We start from the raw sequence: 14371 nt of genomic DNA, 5'->3' as shown, positions 1-14371 counted from the left end.
CTTACTCATTCTACCTATTCAATGTATAAAATGACCTGGAGTCTTCAGCTTTCTGCAGGTTAAACGGGTCAGCCTACCGAGGGGTGCAGACAGGAAGTACCAGGTGCTTGTTTAGGGAACACTCAGGACTGAGTCCCTCACCTGCTTGCAAGCCCAGCACGGTGGTTCAGACATGGGCTCTGGAGTCATGTGAGTGAACCAAGGCTTTCCAGTGAGGGAGGAGGTTGTAAGGCAGTGTCAATGAAAAAATGTTGCCTGCCCTATCAGTAAACAAAGGATGTTGCAGCCATCAAGCCATCACATTATATCTGCCCCATCAGTGAGCACTGAGGGAACTCAGGATAAAAACAGGATGCCCGCCATCAAGCCGTCAGCTGCTGCAGCCACCTTCCAACGGGGCACCCTGAGGAGACTCAAGATGAGAAAGCGCAGGATACTGGCCCCAGATAGCTGCGGTGCAGAGCAAAGGAATGATTTCAGTGAGTCCAGACTCTTGCCTCTTCCATACATAAAAAAGTGCTAAATTCCTTAACTTGGGATGTCTGGTTTTCTTTAATGAACAGTCACCTTCTGATGTTCCTACCACCTGGTCTTTGTTGCAGAAACTCCTCTGTATCCGGGCTCCTCCCTTACCTCTATGGGGCAGTCCCTCAGAGCGATCTGAGAGGCTGCCTCCTGGGCTTAAGTCCTCAGTTTTGTCTGCCGAATAAAACATAATTCTCAGCTTTTAGGTTGTGCATTTTTTTCAGTTGACAGTAGGAAATGTACTCTTGGGAGTCTGACGGGGCTGACGTAACTCTGCATCCAGAGAGACGGCAGAGAACGAACAGTGAAAGGCAGCTCGAGAGGCGGGTAGGGGCGAGCTGGGTGGGGCGTGGGGATGCAAGGAGGGAAAGCTATTGAAGGCCTTTAAGCACCGGAGGAACACACCCCCAGTTCTCTCTGAAGAAAAGCCCTCTTGGCAGCACATGAAGGATGGAGGGACAGGTGCCCATGTGGAGAAGGATGCCACCAATGAGGCTGCTTCTAGCCCCGGACGGTGGCCTGATGCAGCTGGCGGTGGTGGAGGGGGAGCCAGCGGGTGAAAGAGGTGTGACCTGGGAGGCAGATGCAGCAGGACGTCGTGAAGACGTGCACTGGAGGTGAAGGAAAGGGAGGGCAAGGGGCGCCAGGGCTTGTCAGCAGCAGGGACAGGGAGGGCAGAGAAGATCGGCTTCTGGTCACTTTGCCCCGGAGACATCTCGGAGGACATGCTGTGGAGGAGTCCTCCAGGTGTTTGGAGCGCAGATGCCTGGGTTACAGACCTACTTTAGCGAGTCAGTGGCTTAGAAATGATGATTGATCCCTGGGGTTGGGGTTGGAGGGAGAAGCAGCCTAGGACTGGGCCTGGGGGACCTCACCATTTGGAGAACAGGTGGTGGAGAGACAGTCAGCAAACGAGACCAAGATGAAGGGTCAGGGAGGTGGGAAGGAGACCACGAGGGTGTGAGGTCACTGATGGGGTATGAAGGAGTGTTTGCAGAAGGAGTGGCGGCTGTTCCAGTCACTGCTGTGAGGACACAGTCGAGAAGGACTCGAAGAAGTCCACTGTATTGGAGACACAGAAGTCACTGCTGACCTGAAAGTGGCAGGCAACGAAGTCACTGTGGTGCAGGCTGGGCAGGAGGTGGGAAACCAGGAGACGGGCAGCAGGCACAGATCTTTATTTCGAGACGTCTGTGCAGAGAGTGGAGTTAGATGGAAGAAGGGGTGTTGGTAGGGGTTTTCTGTTTTGGTTTTTAAGGAGGGGAGAGAACAGAACATGTTTAAGTGTTGAGAAGAAAGTCTAGGAGAGGAGAAGAGAATGGAGATGCAGGAGAAAGAAGGGAGGCTTTGTTCCATCCTCGGGATGGTGGGTGGGGATGGGCTGAGAGCACAGCGGGGGTGCTGGGTAGCGGGGGAGCCTAGATGGGAGAGACCCTTCTGCCTCTGGCTTCCCATGCGTGTGAGCACAGGTGCCTTCAGAGGTTTGGGGCTGGTAAGTTTATGATGGCTTCTATTTTCTCCGTGAAGAGAAAGGTAAACCCATCAGCTAAGAGAAGAGGAAAATAAGGAGGATGGATGTATCAGAGTGGAAAGACCATCGCAGAATAAAGGAAAGGAGGGAGGGAGGAAAGAAGGAACTTGCAGGGCTGTGGAGGGTCCATGTGAGGTGGGGAATCAAAATTCTGTAGGAATCCTAATGTGCTCTGCTGTATGACTTTTCTCTAGCAGTGCTCAGTGGCCCCGGTGGAGACACAGAGGGAGCAAACTCTTAAATCAGTCTAGATGGAATAGCCAAACCCTATACCATCGCTGGTGCACACCAGGAAGGACCCTAGGAAGTGTGCAGGCTGATGCTCTCAGTCACAACAGTGCTCCCAAAGGGCACAACTCTCCCCAGTGCAAATGCTCAAGGCATAATTAGAAACAGTTGCATGGCTCCTCTGAAATAAATAGCAAGGTATGTTTGCTGGTGGGGCCCTAAGTCCCTTTGGACCTTCTCAGACCGACAGGGCTACTGCGTTAGGGAAAGTGTGAAGAAGGGGAAGGTGTGTGCATAAGGGGAAGAAGGGGAAGGTGTGTGAAGAAGGGGAAGGTGTGTGAAGAAGGGGAAGGTGTGTGAAGGCTCTGCCAGGCACCAGGGTTCTAACTGTGGGCATCAGAGGGTGTGTGTGTGTGTGTTAGTTACACAAATAATCAAAACCTCTGAGAGAACACTTCACTTCAAAACAACCCCACTACTCTAAACAGCATGCTGTTAACACTTCCAGCCTTTGTTTTCTAAATATGCATGTATTAAGAGGGAGGAGATATGGGGATGTATGTATATGTAGAGCTGATTCACTTTGTGATACAGCAGAAACTAACACACTGTTGTAAAGCAATTATACTCCAGTAAAGATGTTAAAAAAAATGCATGTATTCAGGTCAGGAATAGGCATGCAATTGCCCAGGGCCTGTTTTTGTAAGATCAGTGGGATAAGAACGGCTGGTGTGCTTAAAGTGCTGTAAAGGAGGAGGAGGAGAACAGCTAGAAGAAGAAAAAACAAGAACAAGAATGATAATACCCAACGAAGACTGTATGTGATCAGCAGAACCTAAAATATTGATTATCTGGACCTTTCTAGAAAAAGTCTGCCGACTCCTGATCCACACGGTTATAATAACACGTGCATAATTTTGTGGGCCCTTGTCGAACATCTTAGAAACTTTCTTCAGCCACCCAGGACAGCCAACCTCTCTGTCCTTTCAGCGGCCACATAATCTACTCCAGCCTCCGAAGTGGCTGACATGTGTGTCACTTCGTATGCCTCACTATCACCACTAACACCACAAAAACACGTCTCTGCTCAAAATGCTTTTCCCATAGTTTGGTCTACTGCCTCAAAATAAATTCCCTAAAATGGGAATGACCTGCTATAGCCTGACAAACTGCTCTCTGAAATATCTATAACCACTGAAACTGCCACCAGCCGTATGTAATATGCCCATGGCAACACGTGATCTTAGTTTTTCTTCAGAGGTCTCGATAATCTGGGCATTGTTTTCAAGAGCTAAAATTGGGAGTTTTATAATGGTCTTTTGTACGACAGGTTGTTTTCTGGTTGCCTTAATTAGGTCTCCTTATCTCTGGGGAAACCATCCATATCCCCGCCCCCCACCGATGTACATTCACCACTGCATCCCATTCAGCCCCTAAAATGCTCCCTGGACCCTCAGAAGACACAGGATAGGAGCCAGGATTCTCTGCTTCCCTCCTTCCAGGTCTTTCACTAGGATCCTCTTGGGAGGCAAGGATTCTTGCTTGGTTGTTAAAGAGACCATGCTCTTGATTGGATAAGTCACCATTTTTAAAGAGCAGCTGGTGTTTTGGTTGAAGCTGAACTAAATATACTCTTTCTCATTTCTACAAGCAAGTAAACAATTATAAAGAAGAAACGGCATTCTTCTAGTTAGTCTGATTAGTCTAGCCAGTTGTTTACCAGATGTCTCAAGAGAGAGATGGAGAATTCTGCTAAGCGTAGCAAAGCATGCCATGATGAGTGGTAGGCTTCAACAGCACAGAAATCTCAGCCTGCAGACCTCGCAAAATGCATCCGACAGCAACTTATAGTTACCAGCCTTTTCCCTACTGCTGAGATAAATCCTACGGCTCCTAAGCCATAGATTTCCATGTGACTTCAACCCTTTAGAGATTCCTTAATCTGCAGAAGTGAGTATTACAGACAAACTGAAGTTGCTCCTAGCCTCCACCAATTTACTCATGACTCTCCTATTTTTAATTTTTTTTCTTTGAAGCTAGATATCACATTTTTTGGTTTCATCCCTAAAAGTGGAATAGAATTTTATGAGACTTGTACCTTTTCAGAGCAAGTTACGCCCTCCTTTCAAATAATGAAATAGATGTAATACATAAATGTGTGTAATAAATAGATGTAATATATAAATTCACCATCAAAACACTGACAAAACAGCCAAGCGTCAGGATTATTAAATTCTGAACATTAAATTAATTTTCTGTCTGTAGTTGTGTACATTGAAACAAAAAGGCTGGGCACATATACTCTTCCTTGCTGGCTTAATTTCTTAAGTTTAGGTATGTAAGCAAATAGGCTTTTCCATGTGTGGAGCTCTGTCCAAGTTTGTCCAATTCTGACAGACTCCCATGTCATTAGCTTTAAGGTTGTTTTTAAAACTCACTTAAAAACAGACACACACACAAATGAACCTATCTACAAAACAGAAAGACTCACAGACATAGAGAACAGGCTTGTGGTTGCCAAGGGGGAGTTGGGGAGGGAGAGGGAGGGACTGGGAGTTTTGGGGTTAGTAGATGCAAATTACTACATTTAGAATGGATAAACAACAAGGTCCTACTGTATACATAGGGAACTATAGTCAATATCCTGTGATAAAGCATAATGGAAAAGAATATAAAAAAAGAATGTATATATGTGCATAACTGAGTCACTTTGCTGTACAGCAGAAATTAACACAAATTGTAAATTAACTATACTTCAATTAAAAAAAAGAAACTCATGTGCCTGTATTAATGTTAATAAAGTGTACTATAGTGGAGCCTGAAGGTTTAAGGAAAAGGCCTTAGAATCACAGCTCATAAGCAGCATGATTATTATAGTGACCCAAAGTTTAAAAAAGCAAGTTAATGCATGTCACTAGTGACATAAGCAAAGAAATGGCTGTGGTTTTGATTCTGTATCGCCCAAAGGACTTCTTCCAAATCTTTACACGCCCCTCGAGCCCCATCACACCCCTCGCCGCTGGTTCTCCATGAAGCTGATCGGAAAAGAGAATATCGAGTTGGAACTCACACAGACTCCCCTCTAGGGAGCATTTGAAGCTTTTACCCCTGGTTACTGGTTTACATTACTGGCTCCTTCTCCAGCTCCACCCAGCTCATGCCCCCTCTGCTTTGTTGTACCCTATAAAGGTTTTTGGGTTTTTTTTCCAAAAATATGAACTTGGATATGAATGTAATTGAAATGGGGATAACTGCTCCAGTCCACTGCAGGCTTACCACTCGCTGGTATTTCACACCTGATCGCATCACTAATGTAGGCTACTTGTGTAACTCCAAGGGGGCCAGGTAGGCAACCTCTGTTCTAAATCAAGTTTCAGAGTGAACAATGTCTGTCTGCCAGGTCAATATTCAGCAAGTATGGTGAATGAATGGATGAATGGCTGGCTGGCTGGCTGGCTGGCTGGATGGATGGATGGATAGATACGCAGATACATAGATATAGGGAAAAACAATGAGAATTAGGAAAGCAAACTTGGAAATAATTTCCCTGATAGCTACTTTAAAGAGCTATCAGCTTTTAAGCTTGTCAATCAAAGTGCAACCAATCTAGAGTTTCCTTTACTTTTCATGCTTAATGGAATTTCCCAGATCGATGAAAGTCAGTCACAACAGCCCGTCTACGTCACTGGAACCCAGACTGCTTGACCCAGAGACCACCGGGTCCCTGTCACACCAGAGTTACCTCCCTGCATCCCCCCACACGGCAAGGAAGAGCCAACACTCACACCATGAGGAAGATGCCTCCAGTGTTTGAGACGCAGCCTCGTCTGGTTGGGGTGGCATTCTGGTTGTAGCCGTACGTGCCACACAATAAGCCCAGGCAATAAAAAATCACTATGAGGGTCAGTAAACAGCAGACGACCAAGGAACCCAGCCACCTGGTGGAGCAAACACAGTGTTAGCAAACGTAAGAGGTGACATCACCACAACACAAAAGCTGCTAGACCTGGGCTGGAGTGGTTGAAAAACCCTTGGCAATCAAATATCAGATTCCTCTGTTAATTCCTCAGAGGGTGAGAGTGCTGTGAAAAGACCCCTTTTCACCCCTAGTCCTCCAATCCAACCAAGACAGTGTTTATCTTGGTTTCAAAGAGCTCTCAGTGGTCATGGGATTGTCGTTTCCTTCCTTTGCTTTATCTCCACAGGGCCCAGAAGCAGGGTTGACTCAGCCTCTCCAAGGCTACCGATAACCATGCCCCTTAAGGTTTCTAAGTTCTTTCAAGGTTCCTGAGGCTGTAAGTGCTTATTATAATGATGATGAGATGGAGACAGATCATGATTAGACAATAGATAAGGAAATTCGGGTCTCCTTCCTCTGGTCTTTTATCTAAAATGTTTTGTGGTTGCAGGAATATATGGGGGTGGGGTGGGGAGTGAATTGTGTTCTTTACTGAGCCAGACACTCTCTATGTGATGAGTGCATTGAATATTTTAGAATTCTAGGAGCATCCTAAATCAGACGCCTGCAGAATGCAAGTCTCGATTTTGTAATCGTCCTGTGAGACGTTTCAGAATGGCTCCTCAATTAGGTCTTACTGGCATTCCCGGAATGTACATCAAACTTTTCCAGCAACCCAGGAGCATTCAAGGGTAGAAATGCTTCCCAACCTTTAAAACACTATAAAACAAAGAATTTACTTATGCGACAAAAGCTGTCACTACAGTTTTTCATTCAATTAAGAACAAACTCGTGTAAAATAGTTAGCTAGTGGGACACAGCAGCATAACACAGGGAGAGCAGCTCGGTGCTTTGTAACAACCTAGAGGGGCAGGATAGGGAGGGCGGGAGGGAGGCTCAAGAAGGAAGGGATATGGGGATATATGTATGCATAAGGCTGATTCACTTTGTTGTACAACAGAAATTAACACAGTATTGTGAAGCAATTATACCCCAGTAAAGATCTATAAAAAAAAAACAACTCGATAATTATAATAACCACCTGTACCCATTCTGTGACTTTTTGTTCCAGATACTGAGGACACAAAATTAAATAAGCCCTGGAACCTGGCCTCAGAAATCCTTTACAGTTAATGCAAGCCTCATCTGCTTCATTAAATTTCTTTTTAAAATAAACTTACAGTCTCAGGGCAGGGGAAGGTGGAAGGAAGGGGGAGCTGGTATGTAGACAGATCACTGTACCATTCTTTTCATCTGTGAAAGTCTGACCTCTGAGATTGTAAGTTCATTGGGAAAGGGTCTGTCTTATGTTTGTTCCGACACCTGCTGGGGTGGCCAAGCCACACAGTAGGAAATGGCATATTGATAATTAAGGGCATAGTCAGGTGGGAGTTGAAAAATCACTTCACCTCCCTGAGCCTCTAAGAAACAGGATTATAAACAGAACACAACCCAGGAGATTTTTCTGAGTATTAAATGAGATGCCATTTGGACAGCACGTGGCAGGCACATTGCGACTCTTCCCTAAAGGCTAGCAACTATTGTTATTATTTTATGTTTATCTTGTGTTCTTGCATAATAAATAACCTGAACAGGAATGGGAGTGTCCAGGATCTCCGTGGGTTTGAGTAGTAGGAATAGTTCCAGTGGGCGGTGGTGGGGCTGAGCCTTTCAGAGAGGAGAGCACATCTTACATCTCACATGATCCTGGAAATGCCTCGAGTCTCTAAGTCCTGCCTTCCATAGCGCTCTTGTCTTAGATCTATGTCCACCATCATCTCCCAAGGCCAAACCCTACTACTAGCATTTTTCTAAAGGGCAAAGAGCTGGGAACGACAGTAGCTTCACACAGTTCACTGGTTTCAAGGATGCTCTTTCTGTAAGAACCAACCTCTACATATTTCTTTTATAAACCAACAAAAAGAAAAATATTATCCCAATGCCCTTTTTAAATTCCTTTTAAGTTTTAAAATCCTGTTACATACCTTAGATAATTATAACCAAGATTTCGGAAGCCATGGATGACATCAAAATTGCAAATAATTGACTATTTGGCTCAAGAACTTTCAGTCCTCAATTAAAAAAAAAAAAAAATGGAACGCTTCACGAATTTGCATGCCATCCTTTCGCAGCAGCCAAGCTAGTCTTCTTGGTATAGTTACAATTTTAGTATACATGCTACCGAAGTGAACACTTCAATTTTTTTAATGAACATAAACTAGAGTGAATACATATCACATTATGACCTCTTTGTACAATTTGCTCTCATAAGATTATCCTGGTTATATTGTCACATTTTTATCTCGTTCCATAGCAAGTTTCACTCTTTAGTGTACCAGCTCAAAGGAGGCACTCACCTGTATGAATCATATTCTTCCAAAGTGGGTAAATGGCGGTGGATGTAATTTTCCGTGTCGTTAAGGTAACGAATGAAATTTGACAGCTTATCCTGAATAGGAATATTTTTGCTTATATTTTTGATATCAGAACCAATGGAATCCAAGGTCATTTTGACATCTGAAAACAAAGATGCCTCAGTTATGCATTTTCAAACCTAGAGGAGACAAGAAACTTTATCTCGGAACTCAAGTGAAAAGCTTGAAATGCTTTTAGTTTTTCCCATGTTGTGTATGTGTTTAAAATATGAAAACGTTCTACAACAAGCATGAATGTAGCTAAGCCCATCAAAAAGCAATTACTTAACAAAAGAGCAAGCTATGAGAGCTAACTTAAATGACATGGTGCTGAAATCAAGCCAGAGTTTTCTTCTACTTATTTCACTAAAAAAAGAAAAAAATGGATCGGGTGATTAAGATGTACTGTGTGCCAGTACAATGGACCAGGCACTTTTATAAATGTTAACCCATTTCTTATTCCCATTTCACTGACGGTGATGCGGAGGCTCACAGGGGTTAAATCAGTTGCCCATATGTCTCTTTTTCAGAAAGCACTAGAAATGGGATGAAAACTCGGGTTTATCTAACTGTAAAGCTTCTGTTAAATGATTTTGCAAAAATAATTTAATAATATAACAATTCCTCCATCTACGAAATGGTACTCAGGAACACAGTAATTCTCCAGGACCAATTTTTTGAACAAGTGACCCCAGGTGACACTATTGTTAAAATTTTATTTGACTCATACAAATTGAGACTTGTTAAAGCACACCTGTGTCTCTTACATGCAAAAAGCAATAGTATTCCCAGCGGTCAAATAGTTTCTATTAATATCTACCCTAATCTTTCAGAGAGGAGGTAAGTTCCAGTTTTCTGGACAGTGTCTGACCATCAAGGCAGGTCCTGGGATCAAAGCCACCAGGGGTGGGAGCTGTCACGTGGTCCAACACTCACACCTGATCTGAAGGTGGTCTTATCCACTGTGATTCTTGACAGGGACATACCAAAAACATACTAATCAGTTCAAGGTCCACTGATCCTGAAAGGCGGATAAATGTCTCTCCAGCAGCAGAAACAAGATTGGCAGAGCTCACAATGTGATCCCAGGGCTCCCAGCGAACTTAAGGGAGGTGGTAGCCTCAGCCCAAAAGGAAATTACATAACAATGGTGGGAATTTTTTTGCAAAGCCTGTGGTTCACAAGGAGAGCTCATAGGAGGAGAGCTCACAGTGGCTCGATGTCTCCTCCAAATGGCTCGTGTGCCACAAGACCCAAGGACCCTCCACAAGGTAACTCTGCAGGTCTCTTTTTTAACCTTGGGAATTCTGGGGGTTTGAGAGATGTGGTATGTAGACGTCCCCTCTCCTACGCACAGTTTCCTCAACTCAGAATCGGGCCCCTTCTGCTTCTCAGGCTGTGCTGCCCTCCTACACTCCACAGCCTTGGTGGGTGTGTAAGGGGCTGGTGCCTCCTTCAGGCCTCCGTTTGGATGTCGCTTCCTCCAGGAAGCCTTCTGCTACCCTCTCTCCACCTCGGACCCCTCGCACACACCTCACCAGGTTCCCAGAGGGTGATAAAGGGCATCTGTATCCACGCCCAGCTGAAGGGTAGGCAGGGGTCGTGCCTTCTTTATCTACCATCCCCAGAGCCCAGCAGTGCCTAGCAGTGCCTGGCACACAGCAGGCACTCAAAATATGTGTGCAGGGTAGGACCTAATGCCCAAAACATGGGAGCTAAGGGTTATTGGTTTTGGAAGGACATAAAAACCAGCGCGTGGTCTTCAGTCTGATGGAGTGGCACTTGCTTAGATTCAGGAAAACTCTGACTCGTGTTTATGTGATGACAGTGTGTACACCCGGCCTCACTCATGCGAACTGCAAGCCTCACTTGGCCAGACTTACAAGGGAGGGCTGCATGTATTGGCAGAAGAGGTCCAGAAAGGGGAAACAAAAAAAGTAAACACAGAGATTAGTAAGCAGGTGGCTATCAGATGTACAGCATGGGTTAGCCCTCAGATGCTAGCATAGGAAAGCATGAACTCTGTTTTGAATATCTTAATATTTTAAATCAGAAGGGAACCCACAAAACATCCAAAGCACTATGTAGTAGGATAAAACCCTTTTTACCCAAAGTCTTAATGGGTTGAAAGAACAATATTAGGGAAAAAAAAAAAAAATCAAATACCTCTAACACAACATTTTAAACCCACTCAGTCAACAGATAAAAAGAAGCCCTGAGATGATTTAAAAAAAAAAGAGAGAGAGAGAAGATAGTCTTACATAGCTTCAGAGATGTCTTCCCTTAGCAAACAACCCAGGTTTCTTCCCATTCCTGCATAAAGAACTGTTTATACTGCATTCTTTCTCTGTACATTCACCCCAGATACCATAACCTGAATTCAACGTGATTCGGTCATTTAAGACCAGTGGAACTCTCTCAACTGACAGACCTCAGTTCTGTCTCTCCAAAATTGTAAGCAAGCTTAAGACCCTAAAGTAGCATTACATCAGCCTCCGAGGCAGATGAACATTTTCCTAAAGAGACAAAGTAAGTCCCTAGACAGAGTATTCTTTTTAAAAAATCACTTTTAAGTTCGTTTAGAAAATAAAATAAATTCACAGTGAAAACAATCAAAATGTGACCTTCCAAATCATAAACTATGGCTGTTGTCAGCTCTGATAGCTCCTGATGAAGGCTGTCATCACAGTGTGGCCCTCGGCCCTGCAGCTTCCAGCCACAGGAGGATGGCAGTCAGCGTTTAATAGAATTATTATTTTTTTAAATCGACATCAGTTGGTGAAGGTAGCACGATGGAAATATTCATTTAGTTTTTAAGGTTTTAGTGAGAGAATATTTTTTTTAAGAGGGAAAAAGAACAATTCTTAACAATACATTTCTTTGTACTAACCAGCCAATTCTTAACAAGAAGAGATACACAATTACTTCCATTTGGGAATCTCACCTGATACGACGTGCACGGTTTCATTTTGCACTATCCCAGGTATAGCATTAAAAGATTTGTAGCCCTAAAAAATAATTCAAAATCAATGGATATACAGTGTAAGTAGAAGAGCAGTTCACTAGGATTCATGGTAAGCTTAGAATGGAGCAGAGGAGCAATACTAAAATGTAACCTTCATCTTAAGGCCGAAAAGATCATGATACAGTCATTAAAAGTCTAGAAAAAAACTCCCTTTTAGTGAGGACTTGTTTTAGATTGTATCTGTTGAAGATCATGTTAAGAGTTTTTAATTTTTAACTTTTAACTCATGTTAAAAGCTTCCATGTATTTATACCAGTGTTTCTCAACTGGTGGCAATTTTGTCCCCCAGGAGATGTCTGGCAATGTCTGGAGACGTTTTGGTTATCACAGTTGTGCGGGTGCTCTTGGCACTGTGTGGGCATGGGCCGGGGTGCTACTAAATATCCAGCAATGCACAGGCCCCACCACAAGGAATTATCCAGCCTAAATCGTGCTGAAGTTAGGAAACCCTGATCTGTACAATGTACCATGTGCAGCTATAAAGTGAATTGCTAAAAGTAGAATCTTACTTTCCAACGCAATTACACAATAAAATTGGAGATCTAGTCTCATAGAAAATAGTAACGTCCTAAAACACAACTTGGAAAGAATACAAATTGTAGTGAGGCTAAAACGAAAACCCAAACAGCCATGCCAAGCTATATCACTTTGGAGCTAAATCCATGACAGGAAAATGTCATTATTTCCAAGCAACTCAACTAATCAGCACAGCCTTTCCTCTGGAAGGGGCTTAATTTGTTTTCTCACTGTCTGCTGGCATATTTAGACATCTGCTAGGGAACACTGAAGTGATTACAACCTCTTATGAACCAAATGTCTATCTCCCCAAAATGCATATGTTGAAATCCTAATCCCCAGTGTGATGTTATTAGGAGGTGGGGCCTCTGGAAGGTTGTTAAGTCATGAGGGTGGAGCCCCCATGAACGGGATTAGTGCCCTCTTAAAAGGGACCCCAGAGAGCCCTCATCACCCTGTGAGGATACAATGAGAAAATGGCTGTCTGCAACCTGGAAAGTGTCCTCATCAAAACCCAACCCTGCTGGCAAACTGATCTTGGACTTTGAGCCACCAGAAGTGTGAGAGATAAATTTCTGTTGTTTATATACCACCTACTCTATGATATTCTTTTATAGCAGTCCAATCTAAGTTACAAAGTTTATAAGATTTATGGTGCCAACAAGTTTCCACTTTAGCTTAGCAACATCAATGCCATAAAAAGAACATTCATGACTTCTGTTTCCTCAAAGGCAACTAAACCACCCAGCACACTGGTGCTTGTGTTGGTTTGGTACAACTGACCCCTCTACATTTATCTGTGTTTGGACTTGGGGAGGTCACCCATCATAAGAGGTTTAATCACTGGAAGAGTACTTACAGATCTCCTGGTTCAATTCCCTCATTTGACAAATGAGGTGACATCAGAGTGCAAAGACCAAGAGTTTTCAATGACTTGTTTAAGGGGACACTTCCTTTGTTAGTATATGTAGATGAGTGTTTAATAGATATTTGATGAATTTTTTATACCCATGATAAAAGACAGAGTCAAGAATAAAGCTATTCTCTTCCTTTTAGGCTACTGGGGAAATCACAGTATTCTAGCCCAATGTGACCCCTGCCTGTTTTAGGATTTACAGTCTTGTGGCACAATCATGACATGAAAGCAATAATCACAGTCGTGAGGAACTTAACAAGAATATTTGCAATGCTGTAAGAATGTATTAAAAAAGGTTTTGATCTGGTCAAGATGCCCAGGGAAGGCCTCGTTAAGAAGTGATATATAAAGCTTAAAGTAACTAGTCCCTAGTAGCCCAAGAAGCTGGGCAAAGGAGAGGGAGAAAGAAGAGAGTGTCAGGCAGAGCACACAGCCTGTGCACATGAGCAGAAATGGGAAGAAACAAAATCAACATGGCTGACTCACCGGCAGAATGGGAGAGCATCTTGTGTCAGAATCAGCATGGGGTCCAACACTATACCCGTCCAATTCTGAGCCCCAGGAAGATGAGATCATGTTTTTCTTTTTATCTCTTATGGTCCTAGCAAGGTGCTTTGCATACAATAGATGCATAATAAAAAATTCTTGAATTGGAATGAACAAAATTACCTGGAGGATAACATCTATCACCCTTCTTGGCAACTCCTGTCCAGAATTTCACTGCTTTTTTGCTGTTACCTATATCCTTATGTACTATTCTATTCTTTAAAATAATCTACTGTATTTTTTTTTCCAAAAAACATACCTTTTGGACTAGGCTGGACAAATTTGTTTGAAGAATATCATTAAGGTTACCAATTTGTTCATCCAAAGATGGGAGCTGAAATTTTATAAAACAAGATATAAAGCAAGGTGATTACCTGCCCCCCAAATTATTTGTCATAAAAAAGGGAATCATCTTAAATCCAAGTCCTGAAGTCTCTATATTACAGGGTGTGATCTAAGTTTCCTTTGAACAATATTGTATTGTTGGAGGAAGACACATTAGCTTGGAATGGACTCTACAAGCACTAATTTTAGATGTTTGAAGGTCTCTTATTGCAGTCAGCTAAAAATAAGGGCAAGAAATTTAACACAGATTGAATATGTGTGACCTCACAATTTCAGGTACTGAATCTTGTTGAATACAGTTGTAAACAACCTCTTAAAAAACATGTTTAAAAGTAATAGTGGTTATATTGGTAAGTGGTCTGGAATA

The 14371-nt window shown here is 43.2% G+C and overlaps 1 protein-coding gene and 1 non-coding gene across 9 annotated transcripts in view; both read right to left on the bottom strand.

The window, feature by feature from the left end:
* The window catches only part of PROM1 (prominin 1), a 115256-nt gene that overhangs the window by 18039 nt on the left and 82846 nt on the right, over positions 1-14371 (bottom strand). For all 8 annotated transcript variants that reach the window (XM_007167338.2, XM_007167335.2, XM_007167337.3 and 5 more), the window contains exons 9-12: positions 13919-13993; positions 11601-11664; positions 8600-8759; positions 6070-6222 (exon numbers count right to left, since the gene is read on the bottom strand). In XM_007167338.2, the coding sequence (XP_007167400.2) occupies positions 6070-6222; positions 8600-8759; positions 11601-11664; positions 13919-13993 (452 nt within the window). The remainder of the gene's footprint in view (positions 1-6069; positions 6223-8599; positions 8760-11600; positions 11665-13918; positions 13994-14371) is intronic.
* On the bottom strand, positions 8330-8436 carry LOC114236013 (U6 spliceosomal RNA). Its single transcript, XR_003622060.1, has one exon. It is a non-coding gene; the product is annotated as a U6 spliceosomal RNA (small nuclear RNA).

Source organism: Balaenoptera acutorostrata, chromosome 5 (genome assembly GCF_949987535.1).
Source record: "Balaenoptera acutorostrata chromosome 5, mBalAcu1.1, whole genome shotgun sequence".
Taxonomy (NCBI): Eukaryota; Metazoa; Chordata; class Mammalia; order Artiodactyla; family Balaenopteridae; genus Balaenoptera; species Balaenoptera acutorostrata.
Note: the sequence above shows the minus strand (reverse complement) of the source record. Positions and strands in the feature narration are given on the sequence as shown.